General features: G+C 42.9%; 1 protein-coding gene across 2 annotated transcripts; it reads left to right on the forward strand.

Annotated features, from left to right (window-relative positions):
- Positions 1 to 87: 87 nt before the first annotated feature.
- Positions 88 to 19,164, forward strand: DDX25 (DEAD-box helicase 25). Of its 2 annotated transcripts, none has more exons than XM_024255550.3 (12): positions 88 to 281; positions 913 to 979; positions 1,251 to 1,295; positions 1,772 to 1,907; positions 3,911 to 4,003; positions 4,117 to 4,219; positions 6,089 to 6,203; positions 7,033 to 7,210; positions 12,726 to 12,963; positions 14,337 to 14,499; positions 16,936 to 17,124; positions 18,568 to 19,164. In XM_024255550.3, exons 1-12 carry the CDS (start codon positions 219 to 221, stop codon positions 18,627 to 18,629), a joined length of 1,452 nt encoding a protein of 483 aa, XP_024111318.1. In that variant the 5' UTR covers positions 88 to 218; the 3' UTR covers positions 18,630 to 19,164. The 2 variants fall into 2 exon arrangements, with proteins under 2 accessions (XP_024111318.1, XP_054381355.1); XM_054525380.1 differs by lacking the exon at positions 18,568 to 19,164 and adding an exon at positions 17,847 to 18,537 and having other exon boundaries at positions 96 to 281.
- The last annotated feature ends 835 nt before the right edge of the window (positions 19,165 to 19,999 follow it).

The raw sequence follows: 19,999 nt of genomic DNA on the forward strand, positions 1-19,999 counted from the left end.
CCTCAGCCCAGGTCTCTGCCTTCAGCTCCGCTCTCTGCCCTCCGCCCCTTCCGCGCGCCACCCATCCTTCCAGCGCCTGCGCGCCGCACCGCGGTGGTCGCGGGCGCGGACGCCGACGCCTGCCCCCTGAGGAAGCCCATTGGCCAGCCGATGGGGCCAGCACCGCCTCGCGCCTGTGGTGGAAGCACGTGCTGGGGGCGGGAGCAGCAATCGCAGCCATGGCGTCGTTACTGTGGGGAGGCGACGCAGGGGCGGCGGAGAGCGAGCGGCTGAACAGCCACGTAACCGCCACCGAGCCGGGGGGGCACAGCCGCGGGGGTGGAGCTCCCACTCGCAGAGGGAGATCGGCTGGGAGGGGAGGGAGAGCCTGCAAGCGTGCGAAGTGGGGCGTCAGATGCTGGAGGGGAGATGCGGGAAGGGTTTGGAAGAGGGCCACAGAGGGAGACCCCGTCCCCACCCCCACGAGAGGCAAGACCTTTGGTTAGAAAGGGCAAAAATGACGACCCCTGGAAATCCAGGTTGGGAACGCAGCTGGTAGTCCCAGCTAGACCCCGAGTTTTCTACTCTGCCCATTTGCCTATTAAGCCTCACCTCGCTTCCATCCATTTGCCACCGCACTTTCCTAGCCACCCTCCCCTTGTTGGTGCCGTGAGCCCCAAGTACTGCCCAACTCTAAACTAGAGGCCTAGGAAAGAGAAACTTCATGTGCAGGGAATACAGAAAGTCTCCAATTTTAGGATAACTCATACAGGAAACCCAACCTTGAAAGGAATCTGCTGCTACCTAATATTGCAAAGGAAACAATACCCGGGTGTCCTTCCCTGAATCCCTCCCAGCCCCTGTGGTAGAGAAGCACTGGGCTGCTTGAGGGCTTGCATGCTAATATTGGTTGAAATTTGTGTCTCTCAATAGTTTTCAAACCTCAGCCACCCCTGGAAGAACCTTGGGGGTATTAAGAGTACTGCAGTCCGAAACATAGGTGAGTGCTGTTAGGGCAAAGCAGAGCGACCTCAATGATTAAAAAGTATTGCTTTGCTTTCATCACGTCCCTGCCAAGTGAAACACCGCGGATTCATTAGTGTGACATTCAACACTCTCCATTACCTTCCCAATCGTTTCGTCCATTTCTCCATGAAATGACTCTTGCCAGTAGACACTGAAGAGTCAGGAAGGAAAAACTGAATAGTATGCTTTACATTTCTGCTCAGCATTTGTCTTTACTTGTATTGTTTCTCTTCCATCCTTTCTAGATGGTTCTATTAATAACATCAAAGAAGATGATGAAGAAGATGTAGGTAGGAGATGAATTCATTTGCATGTATCTACTAGCATTCTGTTTCCATTTATAACTTTAATAGTGTGAGTGAATAATATAATCTTAATCGGAAAAGGCCTGTCTTTGCTTCTATTTTCTTATAGTGACTATCAGGAGACACACTAAATTAGGAGTAAGGTGTATTTATTTAAAGGAAGTTGAAATGGAATATGCAGGGATTGGGTTCAGAATTTCCAGCTGTCAAGGATTTGGTCTCATGGAGATGGACTTAGGCTACTTTGAAGTTAGAGGATGGTGAAGTAACAGAGCATAAGAAACTGAATCCTCATAAAGAACAGATCCTCACTGCTATATCATTCTTTCTGGAACCCTCTTTTAGAGGAAAAATGAGCATCGGTGCAATTGCTTGGTATACAACCACTGAAAGAAAAAGAGCAACTTATTTGATGTCATTCAGGAAGCTTGATGTCCTCTTTTTTATTTTTGCTTTTCTAGTGGATTTGGCAGCTAATTCACTCTTAAACAAGTTAATCCGTCAATCCTTAGTAGAATCCAGTCACCGTGTGGAAGTTTTACAGAAGGATCCCAGCTCTCCACTTTACTCAGTAAAGACATTTGAAGAGCTGCGGCTGTGAGTATTTTTACTCTTTTAATATGGGAAAAATGCTGAAAACCACAGAACAAACGCATTTGCTTATAGTAAAAATCATCAGGATCTCCTTTTTGTTTTCTGATATTCAATATTTTGTTTTTGTTATTTGAGACAGAGTCTCACTCTGTCCCCAAGGCTGGAGTGCAGTGATACGATCTCGACTCACTGCTCTGCCTTACAGGTTCAAGCGATTCTCCTGCCTCAGCCTCCCGAGTAGCTGGGACTACAGGCATGCACCACCACACCCAGTTAATTTTTAATATTCAGTATTAAAGTAAGATTTGTACATTTTCCATGCAATCAAAATATAGCTCAGGCCGGGCACAGCGGCTCATTCCTATACTCCCAACACTTGGGAGCTGAGGAGGGCAGACCACCTGAGGGTCAGGAGCTTGAGACCGGCCTGGCCGACATGGGGAAAACCCCGTCTCTACTAAAAATACAAAAAGTAGCCGGGCATGGTGGTGCGCACCTGTAATCCCAGCTATTCAGGAGGCTGAGGTAGGAGAATCGCCTGAACCCAGGAGGCAGAGGTTGCAGTGAGCCAAGATCACACCATTGCACTCCAGCCTGGGTGACAGAGTGAGACTCTGTCTCAAAAAAAAAAAAAAAAAAAAAAAAGGATATTCTAAAGAAGAACATTAGGATACCCAAGTTGCCTGGCAAATTGAGAACATTTTTGATAGTAAGATATTTTCATCCTGCAGTGCTCAGGGGGATAGATAGCTAAGCTAGGCACAGCCAGATTGCCCCTCTCCATATCAGAACCCAGATTCTGATGACCCAGACATCCTCCTTCACCCACTGTAGATAAGTCACAAACTTTTACTTTCCTGATTATATTTTGTTTCAAATGATATTAAACTGAATAACTTTCCCAAATGGGTTTGCATTCCCTAGGGATTTATCATTTGACGCTAAAAAATGTATTTTTACAGAATGAGAAAAGCACTGAAACCTACTTATGTAAAAGGTAAAAATCCAAAATCCTAGTTCCCAGACATTTTCTAAATGGTAGAAGAAGCCTACCCATGATTTAAGATGGGCTGCCAGTCCTCTACCAATTAAGCACACACAAATGTGCATGTTATTAAAAGTTGAAGTGTTGGCCGGGCGCGTTGGCTCACGCCTATAAGCCCAGCACTTTGGGAGGCCAAGGGGGGCGGATCACGAGGTCAGGAGATCGAGACCATCCTGGCTAACACAGTGAAACCCCGTCTCTACTAAAAATACAAAAAAATTAGCCAGGCATGGTGGCAGGCGCCTGTAGTCCCAGCTACTTGGGAGGCTGAGGCAGGAGAATGGCATGAACCCAGGAGGCGGAGCTTGCAGTGAGCCGAGGTCACGCCACTGCACTCCAGCCTGGGCAACAGAGCAAGACTCCATCTCAAAAAAAAAAAAAGTTGAAGTGTTGTAGTCCACTTGATTTATCCTCATTCTGGCATTTTTCTTAAGACCCTCAGGAAAGCTGCATTTTAAAATATTGCCTCAGAAGGATGGAGTAATATTGTGTCTTCTACTCCTAGAAAGAACTAATATAAGAATCACCTAAATAAAAATTTGTCTTCTCTGAAAATTACTGTTAAAAACGTCAGTATCATTCGTGAAAAGGAACAAAATAGTAAATGTCACTTAGTTTTCTGCTTAGGCAGAAAATATAACTCTCTTGGCAAACGGATATATTCTTTTTATCCGATGAGTTTTTCCTTTTTTGCTTTGTTCAACAGAAGGTTTGGCTTAAGGCCTTTACCACTGTCGTTCGCCTAGGCTTATGGCGTAGCTTATTATTTTAGCGGTCCAGCTCTACAGGCGTGATTGTTTATGTTTGGAAGTTGAGGTATGAATGATCTATCTCCAAATACTAGTTTTAAAGCTCAGCTGCAAAGTGACTTAATTTAGAAATGCACCTTTCAAGGTGTGTATTTCTGATGCTACTGACCAACTATAATCTGTAAGTGTTTGATTTTTTTTTTTTTTGACAGAAAGGAAGAGTTACTAAAAGGAATCTATGCAATGGGATTTAATAGGCCATCTAAAATCCAAGAGATGGCTCTCCCTATGATGCTGGCACATCCGTGAGTTTCCAGGGTAGTGGTATTCTAACTTGGTTATGTTTAGTTTCTTATTTTCAGTTTATGTCCACTCTCTTGTATTCAGTTTATGCCCAGTGGTCTTCTCTTTTCTACAGACCCCAGAACCTCATAGCACAGAGCCAGTCTGGAACAGGAAAGACAGCGGCATTTGTGTTGGCAATGTTAAGCAGAGTTAATGCCTTGGAATTGTTCCCACAGGTAAGGGAAGGCTGAGAGAAGACTGGGAATGCTTGCACTACCAGTGCTAATTTAGTAATAGGTGATATTCCTGTGCAATGATATGGTTACTACAGTGATAAAATATTTAGAAAAGACATGTTTTCATAAAATCATAGAGCACTGGGCAGCAGTATGGGACAGTGATGGAGAGGACAGGCTTTATAGTCTTGAGTGGTTTCAATGCTAGCCTCCCACTTACTAACTGAATGTCTTAGGCAAGTTAATAAATCTGAGTCTGTTAATCCTTGTCTGTAAAGATAGCATCTGTAAAGGAATGTATCATAGTTGATCTGTTCACCCTTAAATCCTAATACCTAGCTACAAGTGCCTGGCTTGTAGAAACCACTCATTAAACATTGAATAAAGTCATCATGTGGATTTAATGAAGTAATTTACGTTTTTAGCACAGTGCCTGGCATAAATTAAGCATGCAATAATTATAGCCATCTAACTGCAGGACCAGAAGGTCATGTAGTCCACCTCACTCTAGCAGATGAGGAGGCTGATGCTTGGAGAGGGAAGTGTCTTTCCTGAGGTCCCCAGAGAGTGGCTGAGTCAAGACTGGCACTGGTACCCGGTTTACCATTCTCCTAGTGTAGTTTCCACTCATGAAAAGTATCTGGTCGTCTCTCCCTATTTGCTTGACAAGCTGGGTACCCATATGCATTAAGTGCTGTGGGGAATACCAAGGCTCTCTCAGTAAGCTTCCACTCTGATCAGCCAGGTCAGCTATAGGTAAGGCATAGGAAATCTTATGCATTTTAGACAAGTTCAGTGAAATTTATGTTTAGGGTTTGATATTATCAATAGAAGTTATATAGGATAAGTTAAGCTTGAGCACATTTTGAAAAATGTGTGTGAAAGATATTTTTAGCCCTTTGACTGTGTTTCCCTATCACAGATTCCTAATTGACACATATAAATGCATTAGATATCACCAGTTTTTTCCATCAGCATCTTTATTTATCAGCAACCACCATTATTATGGAGTATGGAATAACAGAGTTTGGGGGAATATTCTGCCTATTATATATTATGTTATATATGTCATATTATGTATTGTAAAGATATAGATAATATAAACAGATTGGATCAAGCAAGGAGTATTCCTGAAATAGGCAGTCTTTTTTTTTTTTTTTTTTTTTTTTTTTGACATGGAATCTCACCCTGTCACCCAGGCTGGAGTGCAGTGGCATGATCTTGGCTCACTGCAACCTCTGCCCCACCAGGTCCAAGTGAGTCTCCTGCCTCAGCCTCCCAAGTAGCTGGGATTACAGGCGCCTGTCATCATGCCTGGCTAATTTTTTTGTATTTTTAGTAGAGATGGGGTTTTGCCATTTTGGCCAGGCTGGCCTCGAACTCCTGACTTCAGGTGATCCGCCCACCTCAGCCTCCCAAAGTGCTGGGATTACAGGTGTGAGCCACCGTGCCCAACCTCAAAAATAGACAGACTTTTAATAGCAAATGAGAGGCTATGGGATAGAGCTCAAACTGTAATTTGCCTTGCATTCATTGATTCCCAGCTTCCCTACATCCCATTCTTCCCCCTCCTATGCCTCCCCCACTCCAAAAAGGGTGACTAGTAACTTGTGTTTCTAAATAACCCTTTAGAGAGGACTATGTAAAAGGTAGCTGTTTCTCCATTCCTCGGCCCCTTCCCCTTCTCATACTCAACATTTACCTCAAATCTGTCAACTATTAAACTGTATCCAATTAAAAATATTTCATTCAACCAAAACCTTCAGTCTCCTTTCTGTGCCTCTCCCTGTACAAATTTTTATTGTAGGTGAAATTTGAAAGATGCCTGTAAGAACCTTTCTCCTCCCCTCTTCTCTCTCTATCCCACAGTGCCTCTGCCTAGCTCCTACTTATGAATTGGCTCTGCAAACTGGCCGTGTGGTTGAGCAGATGGGAAAATTCTGTGTGGATGTTCAAGTGATGTATGCCATTCGAGGGAATCGAAGTACGTACCAGTAAGCCAGTCCTGGCTGATTTTTCAAATCCTGGCTTCACCACTAATAAGCATTTTATATAACTTCTTGGCATTCTCATCTCTAAATGGGGGAAATAATACCACTCATGTCATAGAGTTTTATTAGAATTGAGATGATGTTGGTAAAGCATTTTGCACAATGCCTGGCATGTAGTAAGGACCCACTAAATGTTAGCCACATCATTTCCACATCCTGCAAGAGGATGCCTTTGTCCTTACTTCGACACTTGGTTGTTTTGTGCAGGACAGCTTTTATTTTTGGATTTTTCATTAAACTATTATAAGCTTATAAGGGGGAAAAAACTTTAAAAGACAAAAAGATTAAAAGTGAAAGTTGTTCTTCATTGCCCTCCAGAAACGTAATCCCAAAGATCACATAGTAAACAGGCAAGCCTTTGTTTTTTGCTTTTTTTTTTTGAGTTCATACAAGCACATACAAATGCCCATATTTATATTTGTTTTCATTGAGTGTTTACAAAAATGGGAGGACTTTTTTTCATACTGTTTGTTCCTTTGACTAGCTGCCCGATATTTCATGATTTATTTAATGTAACCTATTGATGGACATTTTGGTTGTTTTCTGTTTGGGGAAGTGCCATTTTTCACAGTTAAGAAAAAGTCAGAAATTTATCCTAAAAATTCTGCAGGATCAAAAACCACAATGACCCTCAGGGTTTCCACTTGGAAAATTATTACAAACTGTATTTTTGCTTATGAGCTTTATATTGTACTGCCCTGAACTGTGACCTGTTGGAGTTGTTTGCATCTGAAGGAGTGCTTAAAACCCTTTTCTCCCCAGTTCCCAGAGGCACCGACATCACTAAACAGATTATAATTGGCACTCCTGGGACTGTCCTAGATTGGTGTTTTAAACTAAAATTGATTGATTTGACTAAGATTCGTGTGTTTGTCCTGGATGAAGCAGATGTGATGATTGACACTCAAGGATTCTCAGATCATAGTGTTCGTATTCAAAGGTAATCTTCAGAGTCCTCCTCTCTTCCTCAGCCTTCTGTCCAGATGGGGAATTTCATTTGTTTACTCCTCCACATTATCTTTATTGCTTAACTCCTCACCACCTTCACCTCTAAAATAAATTTGGGTTTTTACATTATTTTCACCAGTTCAAGGGTCCCTCAGACTGCTGTAGTTTTCCAGCTTCTTCAGTTTGTAATCTTGCCTGAGTGCTTTACTTTGCAACACAGCTTACAGACGGACTCTATTAATACATAGTGCATCTGCACCAAATTTGCCAATATGTTCTATATTTTGGCCAAAATTCTAAAGAGGATCTGTTAAAGCCTGGTGAGAATACAATGGATAATTGAGATAGAGTAGGGGACACAGTAATGTGGGATCAGGAGACTGGTAATCTAGTCCTGACTTTCCCTCTAATTTGTAAAAAGCCGTGTCATTTTCCTAGGCCTCTCTATCAGGATCACCTGAGGGATTTAAAACTACAGATTACCGGACCCAGCCTCAGACTTACTGAATGAGAGTGTCTGTAAGTGGGATTTAGGAATCTGTATCACGTATTTTTTAATGAAGTATTACATACTTAATGTTAAATTCAATTAGTATTGAAAGACTTGTGATGAAAAACAGTAACCCCTTGCTCCAACCTGAAGAGAATACTTCTCTTTTCTGATATTAACCTTCATGCTTTCAAATAATATTTTCGTACTGCTGTTTCCTGATGTGTAGTCATTGTCAACTGATTTCCCATTATAGGAAGTGGGAATTGAGTTCTTTGAAAACACCACCCATTCTACCTTTCCTATCCCCCCGTCACCTCTCTGTAATTATGTCATGAGTTAGGTTACAGTAACTGTCAATATTGATATCATGTGACAGTGTAAGTATTGTTCACTGCTGAGCCAAACAGCGTATTATTATAATTACAGTTGCCCCTCCGTATCCACAGGGATTGGTTCCAGGACCCCCTGCACATACCAAAATCTGTGGATGTTCAAGTCCCTGATGTAAAATGTTGTAGTATTTGCATATAACTTATACACATCATCTTGTGTACTTTAAATCATTTCTAGATTATTTATAATGACAAGAAAAAAGGCCGTATACATTCAGTACGAGCACAATTTTTTTCCAAATATTTTTGATCCACAGTTGTTTGAATCCACAGATGCAGAGCCCACAGATACAGATGGCACTAATATAAAGGGCTGTTTTTCTTGTAAAGCTTTTTCTTCTAGAAGTAATCATTGCTTTTGCTTTTTTTCATTTTGTTAGTATCACTGTGTAAGGATCTTTAATTTTCCCTTAGCTATTCTATCGTGTGTGTCGTATGTCTGTGTTATCTCCAAATAGTAAAATAAAATTGAAAAATCCATCCATTTCTCAGCTGGGCACAGTGGCTCCTGCCAGTAGTCCTAGCACTTTGGGAGGCTGAGATGGGCGGATCACAAGGCCAGGAGATTGAGACCATCCTGGCTAACACGGTGAAACCCCGTCTCTACTAAAAATACAAAAAAATTAGCCTGGCGTGGTGGTGGGCGCCTGTAGTCCCAGCTACTCAGGAGGCTGAGGCAGGAGAATGGCGTGAACTTGCAGTGAGCCGAGATTACGCCGCTGCACTCCAGCCTGGGTGACAGAGCAAGACTCCATCTCAAAAAAAAAAAAAAAAAAAAAAAAAATCCATCCATTTCTCTTTTTTCCTGCCAATATTCCAAGCTCCCTCTCTCCAGCTTCAGTCTGGTAGATCTGCTGTACAGCTGTCATCATGGGTCTTTCCTTTGCTCACTTAAGTTTTAAATCTCCTATATCTTGGGTCGTTTTTCTTGGAGTACTTCCTCAGTATGCTGGAGTATATTTTCTAATGCCTTCCTGAAAAATAATATAAAAGAGATTCATTTTTCAGCCCTTACGTGTCTGAAGATGTCCTTATTATACCTGTAAATTTGATCTTTTGACTAATAGTTTGCCCGGATAGGAATCCTGTGTCATTCTCTCTCTAAATTCAGAGAAATGTTGAAAACAGAAAAGTTTTTAAAAATAACTTTAATATATAATTAATATCCTTAGCTTCCACTGTTGTTACTGAAAAGTTTAATGTCACCCTGATCTCCAAGCTTTTGTTTATGACCTTTTTATTTTTCTCTCGCTACAAGGCTTTCGAGTCTTCTTTCTTTATGGTATTCTGAAACTTTTCAGTGACATACTTTGGTTCAGGTCTTTTTTCATTCATCATACTAGACACATACTGCACCCTTTCATTCTCAAAACCTGGGCCTGCCAGTTCTGGGAAAATTTCTTCAGTTATCTCTTTCCCCAAAGTGACCAACTTTTTAGAGAACCCACCTGGGACACAATCATAACAATCCAAAAAAATAATGATATAAAATAGAAGAAATAATCATACACAGGGTTATTATTTTGTTGTGTGTTTCCTTCCATTTGTCATTAAAATAACAGTCATTGAGCATTCCGTTTCTGTCTGTCTCAATCACACTGGTGGTGGTCTCTGATTTTTTTTATAGAGCTTCCTCTTCTTGCATTACAGATGCAGTATCTTCTGTTGTCTCTCTCAGAACATTAATTCTAGTATTTGAAAATTTTTTTCTGTTTTAACATTGTGAATTGTCCAAGTTTCCTTTTTGTTTGCTACAGCCTCTTTCACAGCAGAACGTTCCTCTTCATATATGGTGACACTTGGCTAGCCTTTCATGATCTAGGGTGAGAAGCTAAAATTCCAATGGACAGCTCTGTGTGCATGGCTGGGGCTGTAACTTGGGAAGCCCTACTGTGTGACGATTGTCATCTGGAAGTCTTTAGGACTATGTAATGTCTCTGTTCTCTTTTCTGGGGGATAGACCCTTGGTTGCTGACACTCTGGGAGCAAGGCAGGGGAACAGGCTGAGAGGGCCGTCCCATTCAGTATGCATATTTTCACTTGATCTTGTCTTTTCAGCCATGTTTTGCCCCCACTTTCTACTAGGGCTTGTACCCCAAATCTGGAATTTCTGCACAGAATAAACATCTAATCTTCTGCTTCCACAGGCCTAGCCACCTAAACTAGGGGGATCCACCTGCTCTTATACGTATTTTCTGCCTCAGCCTTCCTATTTAAAATAATTTTGAGCAGAGATCAAAGGAGGTTCCCTTCTTGTCATCCTCTTACCAATAAGTTGGTTTTATATAATAGCAAATGAAAAATTCAAAACTCCAGGAAATATTTAGTAGTGAAAAAGGGCTTTCTTTTTTTTTTTTTTTTTTTTTGAGACAGAGTCTCACTGTGTCACCCAGGCTGGAGTGCAGTGGCGCCACCTTGGCTTACTGCAACCTTTGCCTCCTGGGTTCAAGCAGTTCTCCTGCCTCAGCCTCAAGAGTAGCTGTAGCTGGGATTACAGGCACACACCGCCACACCCAGCTAATTTTTGTACTTTTAGTAAAGATGGGGTTTCTCCATGTTGGCAAGTTTGTTTATGACCAAAAAACGGTAATAAACAAAAGTCTGGATATCAGGGTGACATTAAGTTCAAGGCCAGGTCTCAAGTTCCTGGCCTCAAGTGATCCACTCGCCTCAGGCTCCCAAAATGCTGGGATTACAGGTGTGAGCCACCATGCCTGGCCCCAAAAAGGGCTTTCTAAGAAAGTATCTTTTATTTTATACCCAAGAGAATATTAAGTAATAATTAGATAGAGCATTTATGTTGGTTGATCAGCCCTCCATTGTTATAGTCTTCCTTCCATTTGCTTAAAACAGGTTAAACCAGTGATGTCCAACAGAAACTTAATACAAGCCACATGTATAATTTTAAATTTTCTAATAGCCACATCCAAAAAGAAAGAGATGAAATTAATAAATATATATGTTATTTAACCCACTGTCAAAATATCCCTTCAACAAGTAATCAATATAAAAATTATTGAGATATTTAACATTCCTTTTTCATACTAAGTCTTCAAAATCCAGTGTGTTCTACGGAACAGCCATGGTTTTCTTTCCTTGTGTATTGTATAAATTTTTTCTTTGTGAATAACAATCCAAACTCTTAAACTTTCGCTAAGCTTCAAACTAGACTGCTTCTCCACAATATTTATCCCAGTAAAATGGCCCAAGCCTTAGGATATAAATCCTTGTGCCATCTTTCTCCAGATGAAGGATTGTGACCCAGCAGGTGGCCAAGAGGCTCTAGCATGTGGAATGCAGAGTTTTCCTCATGTTTTCTAACATATGCCCTGTTTTCAGTTCTTTCCCCCGATTCTCTGGTTCCTGGAGCTCGCAGATCCTAGACCTACCAGTGGTTCTGAGGGAACAGTTAGCTGTGTTTTCATCAACACTCTGTTCTGCAGTGCTCGTGGTGTAGCTTCATCCACTTTCTCATGTACCACCCCTTCCATCTTCCAAAAATGTATTTAGATAACTTATCCACCAGTTTCTCCTCTCCCATTCTCCATGTTTTTTGTGGATTCTTTCTTTTTATCTCTTTATGATCACATTAGTGGGATTTGGGCAGCTGAGAAGATAACACAGGTAGACAGTCTGACATCATTGACCAGAGGTCTATCAGATTGTTGTTTGATGATCGAGACCCTAGGCTTAAAATTGAGTTTGAGAATCACTGGACTATATGGTCTCTTTCACTCCCTTTTAGCACTAACAGTTTATTCTTCAAAGTGCTCTGTCTCCCTCTCAAAAGAGCCGATTTCCCTCTGGTCTCTCTCATTTATTTTGTTTTAAAAAGTTAACTTTTTATTGATGTATGAAATATATACAGAGAAATACATCAGTGATAAGTGTACCACTGAGTGATATATCACAAGAAGCCATGCTCTTGTAACAGCAGCCCAGATGAAGGAATAAAATTTTACCAGTACCCTAGAATTTCCTTAATAACCCCTTTCTGCTCACTGGTCCCTCTCTTTTCCCAAGGATTAGCCTCTATCCTAACTACTAACTCCGCAGATTTATTTCACCTGTTTTTTAACTTTATGTGAATCGGCCCTTTATTCATTCTGGGTTCAGAATGGGTACATTTTAGTCTGTACTTTCCCCTGTTGCTCCCCTTTAATTTGTATCTAGTTCTTCCCATTCTAAATCAAGTTAGTTGTGGCTGTTCTTTCCCTCCCAAGATATATAATGCCTGCTGTCAAATAACTGGCTCTGTTTCCTTCATCTCCATTTACCTTTGAGTGAGATTATAACTGTAAAGAGCATCTAGTCTACCCTTCTTGGGGCTGCGTGAGTCTGCCTCTCCTAAGGAGGAAATTGGCATGAGAAACCTCAGACCCTCCACAATATATGCCTAAACTTTGCCCTACGTTCCACATTCTGTTTATATACTTTTCTAAATTCTTGGTGGCAAGGAGGGGCAGGACCTTGGCTATCTGCCTGGAGATACAGCTGGTCATTGCAGGCAGCACCTCATGTGGAACAGGGGTGCGTGCAGCAGCTGATGGCAGTGGCATGAAGTGCTTGAAGAAGAGTGACGGGATGGCAGCTTGGTGACAGCCTTCTCTCCTCTGTCACAGAGCTCTACCCTCCGAATGCCAAATGCTCCTCTTTTCAGCAACCTTTGAGGACTCTGTGTGGCACTTTGCTGAGCGAATCATCCCTGACCCTAATGTTATCAAGTTACGCAAAGAGGAGCTCACACTGAACAACATCCGGCAATATTACGTGCTGTGTGAGCACAGGAAGGACAAATACCAAGCTCTGTGCAACATTTATGGCAGCATCACCATTGGTCAGGCCATCATCTTCTGCCAGGTACACTCTGTGGATGTGTCTTCATCAAACCCAGATATGCCTACAGGCCGAGGTGGGGGACGATACTAAGTGCCCTAGGGCCAGACATCATGTTCAGCACTTCTTGTGTGACTCCAGTTTAATCTTCAGAACAGCTCTAAACAGAAATTACCTGTATTTTATGGGTGAAACGTAAGAAGTTTAAGTAATGGAATAGATCTTCAAAGTGATGTTAAACACAGGGCCTTCTTTTAGAGGGACTGCTTCTAGCACTTCCCCATTTCAGCTTATGTTTATTGTACCTTATACAGACACCCTTTATCAGGTGAAGGATGTTATTCACTATTAACAGCACCCCATTTTTATGTTTGTTTTTTGCTTTCTGACATTCTCATGTTCATCTGTTTTATTTTCTCACTACCCCGTAAACACTCAGCTTCATGACAGCAGGGTCTCCTCTCTGTCATTCACTCCCATATCCACTGCACTAGACCAGCACCTGTCTGGCACACGGACAGCACCAAAAGCATATTTGTAGAATAAAAGAAAGCTCAGCTCTGCCACTGGCTAACCATGCAACCTTGGGCAAGTTACATAACATTTTTAAGCTTTGGGAGTTTTGTCTGTTTTTAATTTTTAATTTGTTTTATTTTTTTTTTTTTTGTGACAGAGTCTCACTCTGTTGTGCAGGCTGGAGTGCAATGACGTGATCTCAGCTCACTGCAATCTCCGCCTCCTGGGTTCAAGCAATTCTCCTGCCTCAGCTTCCCGAGTAGCTGAGATTACAGGCGCCTGCCACCACACCTGGCTAATTTTTGTATTTTTTTAGTAGAGACGGCGTTTCACCATGCTGGCCAGGCTGGTCTCGAACTCCTGACCTCAGGTGATCCACCCGCCTTGGCCTCCCAAAGTGCTGGGATTACAGGTGTGAGCCACCGCACCTGGCCTGTTTTTAATTTTTTTAATGAAATTAGGTTTCTACTTCATTAATTTGTTGTGAAAACACATGACCCTTACCATAATGCACATAAAGATTTCAGCCAGATGCCTGGCACATGGGAAGCAAGCACTCTTAGAGTGTCTGTTGTTGCCATTGTTACATGATATAATTTTGTCATCATAGCACATGTGAGGCAGCTGTAGCACATTTATCTCCATTTCATGCTTGAGAAAGCCAGAGGTCTGACTGGTGGAGAGGATGTGAGCCTTAGAAACACAGATGGAGGGAGGATGCCCTGCCACATTTTAAGGCCCTCAAGGACTGAGGGAGAGGTGAAGCTCAACTCCTCTGCAGCCCTCTCCCACCCCTGCCCTGCATGCATGGTGTCACAAGCACAGCTAGGCTGCTTTGCTTAATCCTGGGGTGCTGTGGTGGGTTTTGCTTTTTTACATAGACTCGTCAAAACGCTAAGTGGTTGACCGTGGAGATGATACAGGATGGCCACCAGGTGTCTTTGTTAAGCGGGGAGCTGACCGTGGAGCAGCGAGCTTCCATCATTCAGAGGTTTCGGGATGGGAAAGAGAAGGTTCTCATAACAACCAATGTTTGCGCTCGAGGTGTGTGTTTAAAGTCAGGTCTTGAGTTCTAATTTGCATATGATAAAATGCATTCCTTTTAAGTGTATAGTTTCATGAGTTTCAACAAACATGCAATCACGCAGCTATCACTGTCATCAAAATACAGAGCATCTCCATCTCCCCAGTTTCCTCACACTCTTTTTCAGCCAGTCTCCCTTTCCATTCCATGGCCCCTGGCAACTCTGATAAGATTTCTGTCTCCATATTTTTGGAGACACAGAATCAAATCATACTATATATAGCCTTTGTGTAACTTCCTCCACCTGACATAATGCTCATAATAATACTAATGAATTTCATTAGTATTGTTACATGCACCAGCAGTTCATTTCCTTTTAATTGCTGATAGTATTCTATTGATAGTTCGTCTGTTCACCAGTTGATGGACATTTGGATTGCTTTCAGTTTGTGGCTATATTTAACAAGGCAGTAATAAAAATTCATGTGCAGGTCTTTATTTAGAGATATGCTTTCATTTCTCTTGGGTAAGTATCTAAGAGTGGAGTTGTTGGGTCCTATGATAAGTGTACGTTTAGCTTTATAAGAAGCTGTAAAACTTTTCCAGTTGCTCTGCATTCTTGCCAGCAATTTGCTAATGTCACTCTTAATTTTAACCATTCTAGTGGCTGTATACTGGGATCTCATTGTGGTTTTAAGTTGCACTTCTCTGATAACTAATGATGTTGAGCATCTCTCTGGAGTTTCTAATTTTAAAAGTGTTGACTACTGGTGAAAAAAATCCTTTGTTTTTTCAAGAGAAGGACCTTCCTGCTTTCTTTATCCCTCCTAAATCATTGCTTGGAGCCCATACTCAAACCACATTTCCTAGTTCATTCTTAGTTTAGCACACAGAACTGACAACCTGCCATGCTAGGAGTGGATGCTGAGCTCTGCTCTTGGGAAGGGTATCCTGAAAAAAGGATGATATCCCTATCCCTTAGGAGCTCACAGCCTAGGCTCTTGCCTGTCTGCACTGGCACTATTCAATAGAGCTTTCTGCAGTGATGGAAATGATCTATTCTGTGCTCTTCAGTTGGTAGCCACTAGCCATGTCGGCTCTTGAGCACTGAAATGTGGTTAGTGTGATTGAGGAACTGAATTTTTCCGCTGACCATATCAGCTTTTGAGCATTTGTGGCTAGTGTGATTGAGGAACTGAATTTTTAATTTTATTTAATTTAAATATAGCCACATGGTGCTAACGTTTATATTGGACAGCATAACTCTAGACCCTAGAGGAAGGGAGGTGCAGAGAGCTCCAGGTCAAGGCACAGTGCGAGGAGTGCAAGGATCCTGACCCGGACAGTTTATTAATGTTGAGAAGGAAGGTACAGTGGGGAGGGGAAGTGCAGAAGTCTTCCAAGGCAGCCTTCAATCTGAAAGGGGTTTCGCAGGGGCGGGGGCGGTGACTCACGCCTGTAATCCCAACTTTGGGAGGCCGAGGCGGGTGGATTGCTTAAGGTCAGGAGTTCAAGACCAGCCTGACCAACATGGTGAAACCCCGTCTCTACTAAAAATACAAAAATTAGCCAGCCATGGTGATGGGCACCTGTAATCCCAGCTGTTCGGGAGGCTGAGACGGGAGAATCGCTTGAACCTGGGAGGCAGAGGTTGCAGTGAGCCAAGATCGTGCCACTGCACTCCAACCTGGATTACAGAGCAAGACTCCATCTCAAAAAAAAAAAAAAAAAGAAAAAAGTTTTGCAGGAAGGGTAGCAGTTCAGTTGAATGAAAATTTACGTTTGTTCAGGAAATGGCCAGACCTTGACTGGAGTGTTGTATTTGAGAGTCAGGAGAGAAAGAGATGAGACTTTAGGTGGTTTGAGGTCTTGAATTGTTTGTACTTTTCCTGTACAATTTGGGCAGTGGGTTTTGAACATAAGTGTGCTGGACATTGCTGTGGTAACCATCGTAGGAGAGATGAGAGGAGTAGGGGAAGAGAGTGGTGAGAAACCAGTCTGGAAGTTGTTGTAACCACTGAGGCAAGGGCTTAAAAAGACCTGACCAGAACAGTAGCCACTAAATGGAGCAGAGCCAGAGCCCCATGATGGGTAAGCGGGTGTGAGACTACGGGGCCTGCTGGGGACTTGGCACAGCAGGAGCAGAGAGGAGAGGGTGGCTCTGTGGGCTTGGTGAGGGCACCTCTCCACCACACACACACACATACACACACACACACGCCTTGTGTATATTTACATTTCTGTAGCATTCTCTATGGACACTCTTATCTAGCATCATAGACATCACAGCACGCAAGCAAACTTCCTAACCAAAGTATCTGTCTCAATTACATAAGCCCTGGTTGGATTTCTAAATTTTCTCTATAAATAGGAATTCCCTTGGCAGACATGGTACTTGAATGGCCCGTGTACTGAGGAAAGCATTGCAGGACCCTACAGTGTTTTTCTTCTTCTAGGGATTGATGTGAAGCAGGTCACAATTGTTGTGAACTTTGATCTCCCTGTAAAACAAGGAGAGGAGCCAGACTATGAGACCTACCTCCACCGCATAGGGCGGACAGGGCGCTTTGGGAAAAAAGGCCTTGCCTTCAACATGATTGAAGTGGATAAGCTGCCCTCGCTCATGAAAATCCAGGACCACTTTAGTAAGTAGCAGCACCCTCACAATATGAACTATAGACCTGCCGGTCTGACAGCGATGATGTGTGCTGGGGAGCTGGAGTCCAGGGGCTCATGAGAGTAGTAGAAGCAGAACGCATGAGCTGGAAGGCTTCTAATTCACAGGACCAGGGTTCTAATATGAGACAGATGATTAAATCATGCTTATATGGTAATTTAAAATTACTTTGATCAAGTAGAATTAATATGAGCTCAGGCCGGGTGTGGTGGCTCACACCTGTAATCCCAGCACTTTGGGAGGCCGAGGTGGTTAGATCATGAGGTCAGGAAATCCAGACCATCCTGGCCAACATGGTAAAACCCCATCTCTACTAAAAATACAAAAATTAGCTGGGCGTGGTGGCACATGCCTGTAGTCTCAGCTGCTGGGGAGGCTGAGGCAGGAAAATCGCTTGAACCCGGGAGGCAGAGGTTGCAGTGAGCTGAGGTCGCACAACTGCACTCCAGCCTGGCGAAAGAGCGAGACTGCATCTCAAAAAAAATAATAATAATGAGCTCAGATTTACGTGTTATAACTCATTCTGGAGTCAGAATTTCACATCTTGTGAAGGCAGAGCAGATTACAGGAGCAGATTTTCATATCTTATAAAGAAATCCTCTAAGCAAAGTGTAACATCCTTTAAGATTCTCTTCAGTTCTCCTCTTTTACTTATGCTTTTTCCCTCCTCTTACCCACCCTCCCAAACAGGAAAGTCCTAAATTCTGAAGTCCGTGACCTTTCCTCCAGCCCCCACCTAAACAAGGCAGGCTCTGATGATGGCCTGCTGGAACTCTGGACTGGCAGATTTCTCTGATGGAAACTCAAAAGGTCCCAGGGCTCAAATTGTCTCGTGCCCCAAAGCCCGTGGATGTGGCTGGGGAGCAGGGGAGGAGGAACACCTTCCAGGACAGTGGTACTTAACCTTGTAGAAAGCAATAAGCGCTGTCCCCAGGGAAGTGCACATAGGCATGCACATGCCATTTGGAATGTAATTCTCACAGGTTGGCAGACTGAGTATAGCACATCCACCGACCTTCCAGGGAAGTAGGTTAAGTGCCCCTGTGTTAGGCTAACTGGGGAGGACAGGGCGAGGAAGATGCGTTAAGGCCACTGTCGCTATGGTGAGCTCCTAAGGCCCTGGTCTCAGGAAGCGACTGCAGTAGAGGAGCCTCAGTCCCTCCCAGGCTCTCCTCACTTCCATTCTGGCCTTCTCTGCCCCAGCGTATCTAGATATATATACATTCCATGGTCTGGTGCATTTGATGCTGTTGGAGTTAGTATTGGTCAGTGACTTTGGCACCCTTCCTTCCTTATGTTCCTATACCAAGGCTTTCTATACAAGGTATCACCGTCTTCAGAAATATGGATGGAATGAAGTTCCATTTAGACCCTGACGTAAGACTAGTTCTGTTCTCTTTTGTTCTTTTAGACAGCAGTATTAAGCAACTCAACGCTGAAGACATGGATGAAATTGAAAAGATTGACTATTGAAGAAAGAACTTTATTGTTTGTGCAGTATCCTAGTTTATGTGAGAATGTCTCAGTGGGTTTTGAAGGTATTTTTTTATGTTGAGGCTTTTTCAACGTGAAACTGTCACAGATGGCAAAATAAATGTCACGGTACTTAGTTTTAAGACATGAGGTCTTTTTGAAACCAAATTGATGTGAAGCTTGTGATCCTTTTGAATTAAAAAAAAGGGCAAGATTATTTCTTATTCTAATCTTTGTACAGGTAATGTCTCAATGTGGGCTGTGGGGGTGTTTTTGGATTTGGTTTATGCAATCTGAGCAGATCGTGCCTCTTGGGAGCATCTTACTGTGTCACGAGAGGGCGGTAGAGCTTCGCTGATTTTGGAAGCGGAGCGGGTAGGAAAAAGCCCCATGTCGTCAGACCTCACTCACAGGTGCCCTTTCCAGCCATTTATGCCTTTCCCCGCTCCCCGCCTTAAACTCCCCCATGCACGCACATGCATGTTCTTAAGTGAAAGTACAGATTAAAACTTTTAACAAGTGAAACCATTTGAAAGAGGAGTATTTTGCTTCTTTAATGTTTCAGGGGACATACAGAATTTCAGAATATTTTCCTATTTTGCTTCTCTTCAAATTAGAGAAGATTTACTCCCTCATCAGTTATTTCATAGTCTCTAAAAGTGTGGCTGTATTATGGGCATTTCTTAAAAGCAGTCAGGGGACGGTAAAAAAAACCCCACATACCCTATTAAAGAAGTAACATTTTAGAGAACAAAAGTTTTTTGCTTTTAAGAATTTAAAGGTATGTCTGAGAATCCTGGACATTTTCCCGCCAAGTCCCATTGAGATACTTTTTAATTTTTCATATTTCCTACTTTAAAGTGTAGTGAGCTTGAGAAGATGGGGTAAATGGAGAGTCTCCCAGAAAGCCGGAGCGGATCTTGTAGCCAGAGCGCCGATACCAGCTCTGTCACGGCACCAAACTGCACCAGTGGCTGCAGTGAGTGGCCCTGTCATCGGTGGGATGGTGGTTCCTGGCATATCTATTTTGATATTCCTCTTCCATGTCACCCTGCCCATGTTTTCTCCCAGAGAGCAGGACTCAGACATACATAAAAATCATCATGTGGCTGGGCGCGATGGCTCACACCTGTAATCCTAGCACTTTGGGAGGCCAAGGAGGGCGGACTACGAGGTCAGGAGTTAAGACCAGCCTTACCAACATGGGGAAACCCCTTCTCTACTAAAAATACAAAAATTAGCTGGGCGTGGTGGTGTGCGTGCCTGTAATCCCAGCTACTCAGGAGGCTGAGGCAGGAGAATCACTTGAACCCGGGAGGCCGAGATTGCAGTGAGCCGAGATCGTGCCACTGCACTCCAGCCTGGGTGAC

Source organism: Pongo abelii, chromosome 9 (genome assembly GCF_028885655.2).
Source record: "Pongo abelii isolate AG06213 chromosome 9, NHGRI_mPonAbe1-v2.0_pri, whole genome shotgun sequence".
Taxonomy (NCBI): Eukaryota; Metazoa; Chordata; class Mammalia; order Primates; family Hominidae; genus Pongo; species Pongo abelii.

What these genes read in the sequence shown, in the direction of transcription:
- DDX25 (XM_024255550.3), top strand. Translation starts at nt 219, where the DNA reads ATGGCGTCGTTACTGTGGGGAGGCGACGCAGGGGCGGCGGAGAGCGAG. An exon ending in AGATGATGAAGAAGATGTAG is followed by an intron (nt 1,296 to 1,771) that starts GTAGGAGATGAA and finishes TTGCTTTTCTAG; the next exon opens with TGGATTTGGCAGCTAATTCA. An exon ending in AGGCCATCATCTTCTGCCAG is followed by an intron (nt 12,964 to 14,336) that starts GTACACTCTGTG and finishes TTTTTTACATAG; the next exon opens with ACTCGTCAAAACGCTAAGTG.